Source organism: Oncorhynchus gorbuscha, linkage group LG14 (genome assembly GCF_021184085.1).
Source record: "Oncorhynchus gorbuscha isolate QuinsamMale2020 ecotype Even-year linkage group LG14, OgorEven_v1.0, whole genome shotgun sequence".
Lineage (NCBI taxonomy): Eukaryota > Metazoa > Chordata > Actinopteri > Salmoniformes > Salmonidae > Oncorhynchus > Oncorhynchus gorbuscha.
This window is the reverse complement of record NC_060186.1, coordinates 34,490,644-34,497,154: the sequence shown is the minus strand read 5'-3', so window position 1 is coordinate 34,497,154 and position 6,511 is coordinate 34,490,644. Positions and strand designations below refer to the sequence as shown.

Sequence of the window (6,511 nt, the reverse complement as noted above, 5' to 3'; positions counted from 1 at the left end):
TTTTGCAATTATGTTAGCACAGCTGAAAACAGTTGTTCTGATTTAAAGAAGCAATAAAACTGGCATTCTTTAGACGAGTTGAGTATCTGGTGCATCAGCATTTGTGGGTTCGATTACAGGCTCAATATGGCCAGAAACAAAACTTTCTTCTGAAAGTTGTCTATTCTTGTTCTGAGAAATGAAGGCAATTTCTTGTATGGAATAGCCAAGAAACTGAAGATCTTGTACAACGCTGTGTACTTCTCTCTTCACATAACAGGGCAAACTGGCTCTAACCAGAATAGAAAGAGGAATGGGAGGCCTAGTTTGAGAAACAGACATTTCACACGTCCTCAACTAGCAGCTTCATTAAATAGTACCTGCAAAACACCAGTCTCAACTTCAACAGTGAAGATGAGACTCCGGGATGCTGGCCTTCTAGGCAGAGTTCCTCTGTCCAGTGTTTGTGTTATTTTGCCCATCTTAATCTTTTCTTTTATTGGCCAGTCTGAGATATGGCTTTTTCTTTGCAACTCTGCCTAGAAGGCCAGCATCCCGGAGTCGCCGCTTCACTGTTGACATTAAGACTGGTGTCTTTTTTTTCTTTTCTGTTAAGTATTTTTTAATAAAATAATTTCCTCCATGTTTACATGGTTGAATTTTGCCTATAGGCTACTTTGAAGCAAGGTAAGACATACCTCATAATGTAATAAAATGTTCAGGGTTCAAACAAGTATGTTTTAAAAATGCATACTGCCCCCTGCTCACATTGTAAAGTGGTGGTTGACACACTGATAGCCTGTTGCCTGCACTTTAATGGTGAATGGGATGCGTGCTTCAACTACCAGTTGAGACATAAAAATGGTAGTGCATTTCAATCGTCTCCCAGAACTGTTTTTAACTGGATTTATAATTGTTGCACAATAAATGGGCATATAAAACCACGTTTTACTCCAGCTGAGGAACTGCAGGTGAAATCCCACAAAAAATAGACAGTGCGTGTGTGATAGTCATCATGCATCTTATTTATCCAACAACTAATGAAAATACACGGGCCAATTTCATTCCATAAAATTATGCAAATGAACCTATAGACCGATAAGCATGACAGTCAAATGTATTTCCATCAATTTAATAAAAAGCATTATTTTGCAATGGAATTTATTTTCTCCTGGTCTTTTTTTATCTGCTTAATTTATTCTCCATCTGCCTATTGCCGACTAACGAAAACCCTGACACGCGTAGATGTACCACACACTCGTTACACAATATACTCCTGAAACACACATGCGGTTGTTTCACATTATCACTGGAGACATGATGTGTTCACTCCAACCAACCCCCTCCCACCCTTTCCAGCTCATTGTCCCACTGTCCTATCAAATCCTCCATCTACTTTTCAGTCCTCTCTCCTCCTTTCACTGTCATTCTCATGTTTGTCAAATCCCCTCTTTCCATGACATCTGTCTATACTTCTCGATGTGGTCCCTCCTTCCCTTCCCCCCAGTCAGCCCCAAACGGTGGATAGGTCCAAGGAACCGGATGTCTTCTCCCCGCAGCAACTCCGGTTCAGTGTGGTTGCATGGTTGCTCCACCTCCCGAATGACTTTGGCTGCAGTCAGATTTTCAACCTCTCCAGGTTGTTATGCCTGAGGTCCCCCCCCCCCCCACACACACAAAGACGATGATACAGTTGTTGGTATAGAGGATAGTCAAATTGAGCCTAGCTTTACTGAGGCTTTGTTGTGTCCGTGGCTTAATTTTGAGTTTGTTTCTTTTTCCATTTTGTTTGGGATTCGAAAGGCTACTTTGTAAATGTATTGTTTGTGTGGGAGATTCTCTTCATTTGAATCATGCTGGATCAGTGTTTGCTGTTGTAACTCTAACCATGTCTGTCAGAAGCTAAAATGGATCACTGGGCCAGGGTTTCGATCTTGGCATGAAGCAGAGTATAGCTTCCCTCAGTTAGTAGTGAAGGTTGTCTGGCCATTTGCCCTCTCGCTGACCTTAACCCTACCCTTTGTGTTCTTCATATCGTTTTGCTCTTCAAATGACATCTCTCTCCAGCTGAGGAATGAACAACTCGTTTTTTGGGGTGTTTAGTTTTTCTTCGTGTAGCCTGTATGTTTTGTTTGGTTGTGCATCATGTTTTGATAGTTCAATGCTGTATTATGTTAGAACCTAAAGAACTGAGTCAGTTCAGGCAGCACACAAGTGACATTAAGAGTCATTTTCCTATTTGCTATAGCTTATTTCATTAAATGTTATACAGAACTCAAGAGTAATGTAGTCTAGACAGAACAAAGAATTCCACCAAAGCAGGGCAAAATGTCGTGTCAGAAAATATTGTTGCTCTCCCCCTCTGGTGCATGGGTCTTTATTAGAGGTCGACCGATTTAATCGGCATGGCTGATTAATTGGGGCCGATGTTATAGCTTTAAAAAATCGGCATTTTTGGACGCTGATTATGGCCGTTTACATTGCAATCCACGAGACTGTGTGGCAGGCTGACCACCAGTTACACGAGTGCAGCAAGGAGCCAAGGTAGGTTGCTTGCTAACATGAAACTTATCTTAACATAATCACTAGTTTAACTAGCTTGTCCTGTGTTGCATATAATGCGGTGCCTGTTAAATTCTCATCGAATCACTTCACTAAACGGGTGATGATTTAACAAAAGCACATTCATGTAAAAAGCACAATCAATGCACCAATGTACCTAACCATAAACATAAATGCACAAGTATATTTTTACACAAGTATATATTTTTTAAACCTGCATATTTAAAATAAATTCATGATAGCAGGCAATATTAACTTTGGAAATTGTCACTTTGCTTGCACTGAACGCAAGAGGAGTCAGGGTATACAATGGGGCAAAGAAGTATTTAGTCACCTACAAACAAGCAAGATTTCTGGCTCTCACAGCCTTGAAATTTCTTCTTTAAGAGGCTCCTCTGTCCTCCACTTGTTACCTGTATTAACTTGTTACCTATTTGAACTTGTTATCAGTATAAAAGACACCTGTCCACAACCTCAAACAGTCACGCTCCAAACTCCACTATGGCCAAGGCCAAAGAGCTGTCAAAGGACACCAGAAACAAAATTGTAGACCTGCACCAGGCTGGGAAGACTGAATCTGCAATAGCTAAGCAGCTTGGTTTGAAGAAATCAACTGTGGGAGCAATTATTAGGAATTGGAAGACATACAAGACCACTGATAATCTCCCTCGATCTGGGGCTCCATGCAAGATCTCACCCCGTAGGGTCAAAATGATCACAAGAACAGTGAGCAAAAATCCCAGAACCACACGGGGGGACCAAGTGAATGACCTGCAGAGAGCTGGGACCAAAGTAACAAAGCCTACCATCAGTAACACACTACGCCGCCAGGGACTCAAATACTGCAGTGCCAGACGTGTGCCCCTGCTTAAGCCAGTACATGACCAGGCCCGTCTGAAGTTTGCTAGAGAGCATTTGGATGATCCAGAAGAAGATTGGGAGAATGTCATATGGTCAGATGAAACGAAAATGTTTTGGTAAAAATTCAACTCGTCGTGTTTGGAGGACAAAGAATGCTGAGTTTCATCCAAAGAACACCAAACCTACTGTGAAGCATGGGGGTGGAAACATCATGCTTTGGGGCTGTGTTTCTGCAGAGGGACCAGGACGACTGATCCGTAGAAAGGAAAGAATGAATGGGGCCATGTATCGTGAGATTTTGAGTGAAAACCTCCTTATATCAGCAAGGGCATTGAAGATGAAACGTGGCTGGGTCTGTCAGCATGACAATGATCCCAAACACACCGCCCGGGCAACGAAGGAGAAGCATTTCAAGGTCCTGGAGTGGCCTAGCCAGTCTCCAGATCTCAACCCCATAGAAAATCTTTGGAGGGAGTTGAAAGTCCGTGTTGCCCAGCAACAGCCCCAAAACATCACTGCTCTAGAGGATATCTGCATGAAGGAATGGGCCAAAATACCAGCAACAGTGTGAAAACCTTGTGAAGACTTACAGAAAATGTTTGACCTCTGTCATTGCCAACAAAGGGTATATAACAAAGTATTAAGAAACTTTTGTTATTGACCAAATTCTTATTTTCCACTATAATTTGCAAATAAATTCATTAAAAATCCTACAATGTGATTTTCTGGATTTTGTTTCCTCATTTTGTCCGTCATAGTTGAAGTGTACCTATGATGAAAATTACAGGCCTCATCTTTTTAAGTGGGAGAACTTGCACAATTGGTGGCTGACTAAATACTTTTTTGCCCCACTGTATGCAGCATTTTGGGCTGTCTGGCTCGTTGCAAACTGTGTGAAGACCATTTCTTCCTAACAAAGACCGTAATTAATTTGCCGGAATTGTACATTGAAGGTCGACACGATGCGCATGTGTAGTTCGGCGCGAGAAGAGGGTTAGAACCGCTGACGTGTTTCTACGTATGAGCTTAGCTAGCCAACGTTGCCATGACATCGTCTATAAGTGTGATCTGGGATTTTTATTGAAGAAGCAGTTTCTGCCTGTCTTTGCTACTACTCTCAAACCTGAACCCTTTGAGAACAGGGAAGTGGTAGTATGGCATGTGTTAAGACTTAAGACCAGTGTGCAGAGTGCTACTGTAGCTGAACATTTACATTTGGTAAATTGTGTGTGGCCTAAGCAGGACCAGAGAGAGTTGACAGTATCTCTCTCTCTCTCCCTCTCTACAGCTCAGGGGGACAGACTCCTCATAGAGACCTGGAGAAAGTACTGACAGGAGAAGAGAAGTGAGTAGCTGAGTCCTTTGTATGTCTGTCTTGAGTCTGTGTATGTTGCTTTCCGCTGACACCCATCCTGTGTTTGTTGCCCGACAGAGCTCTGCGCCCAGGCGACCCTGGGTTCTGTGCCCGAGCCAGGGTGCCCATGCCATCCAACAAGGACTACGTTGTGCGGCCCAAATGGAACGTGGAGAGCGAGTCCAGAGCAGTGAGTGTTTGGCTGTCCATCTGTCTGCCAGAGAGAAGGACCCATGATAGTTGTCCCTTTATTTTGACTGTCTTGACCAGACCAATAATTTTCTCATCAGACCTGCATTCTAGACATGACCTAGAAATTGATATTTTAGTTATGTTACCTTAGGTGTGACTGAACTGGGTCTGAATTGTAGCTTGTTAGCTGTTTTGTCACTACTTGGGCATCAGTAAAGGAAGGATGGTAAGGAGTTGAATGTGATTGGTTCCCGACTGTAGACAGGCTTTAAGAAAGGGATAAGCCGATTGGAAAAGCACAAGCGTCGCATTGCCCAGCAGAGGTCACAGCGGCGCATCATGGCGGTGAAGATCAATGTGGATGGCAATGGCATGCCCCTGTAGTACCTACTGTCACCACACGGGGCAGTAAGTGCCACCTGCATGCCTCTTGCTGGTCCTGGGTAGGAGAGCAACCCTCCCACCAGGTCAAACGGCTCTGCATGCTGTTGCCAGCCACCTAATAATTGAATAAGTACGCTGGTTTTAAGACATTAGGCTATACCAGCATGCCGCTTGAGTTTCTGTGTCCGGCGTGGGGAATGTGTTACTATTCAACTTAGTGTTGTTTTAAATACTAGGGTTTCGAATGCAGAACATTCCAATTTTCATGATTCCAAAAAGAGTGCTTGTGTCTTGGTAACCTCACTCGCTAGGTTTATAGTGGTGCTACAGTATATTACCACTACGGCAAATATATATATATATGTTGTCGAAGAAACACTGTTTTAGTGAGTAGTTTAACTTTTTCCCCTTCACTAATTCTCTCCTCTTCCCTCTGTCTCCCAGGCCCCGGTTAAGAAGGGCATGTCACGGGTGGACAAACAGTTGCGTCGCTTTGCCGACATCAAGCGTATGACGAAGACGGGCCACGCAGTGAAAATCAGCGTCCAGGGCAACCGGATGCCCCTCTGATTTTTAAAACTAATAGTTTTTTTCAGACTTTTTTTATTTATCCTTTTTTATATGTTGCTCCTATAGCATGGTCCCAGTTCAAATTGTTCATCATTACTTTCTTGAAGTGATTGGCTACAAGAAAGCATAGGTTTCAATTCAGAGCTGTGATTATTCCAAGGAAGGGATGATAGAATAATGCAATTATTTCTTTGATTTGGGCCAGGGTCCTAGTTCTGTGTGCTTTAGCCAACTCCTCTAACTAGCATGACAATGTTTAGAAGAGTTGGCTAAAGCACATGGGACCATTCCCTATACAAACCCCCTCAGCCCAGCCTGAATGTATGATAGTGGTGTGGATTCACAGGCTGGTTGGCCTTCGGTCCTCTAGACTGGGATAGATTCAATACGGAGTGTGGAGGATTCACATTGTAGCGCGAGCAGACATTTAGCGTTTACCAAACATTGCCCTTAAATTGCAATTGCTCCATATTGAATATACATTAGGCCTTCATTGTTTTACTTTGTTTCTGAAGAAGCTGGACAGACTTAGGAGCTTGCCTGTGTGTCTTCACTGTGTGCTGGTTGGTTCTGAAGTTACTTTCATAATAAAGAGGGTTTCACCAGATC

General features: G+C 43.0%; 1 protein-coding gene across 3 annotated transcripts in view; it reads left to right on the top strand.

Moving 5' to 3' along the window:
* LOC123994826 (protein IWS1 homolog) overlaps positions 1-6,509 on the top strand; it is a 43,282-nt gene extending 36,773 nt beyond the window's left edge. For all 3 annotated transcript variants that reach the window (XM_046297843.1, XM_046297845.1, XM_046297844.1), the window contains 3 exons: positions 4,691-4,747; positions 4,835-4,946; positions 5,777-6,509. In XM_046297843.1, the coding sequence (XP_046153799.1) occupies positions 4,691-4,747; positions 4,835-4,946; positions 5,777-5,902 (295 nt within the window). In that variant the 3' untranslated portion in view covers positions 5,903-6,509. The remainder of the gene's footprint in view (positions 1-4,690; positions 4,748-4,834; positions 4,947-5,776) is intronic.
* Positions 6,510-6,511: the final 2 nt, after the last annotated feature.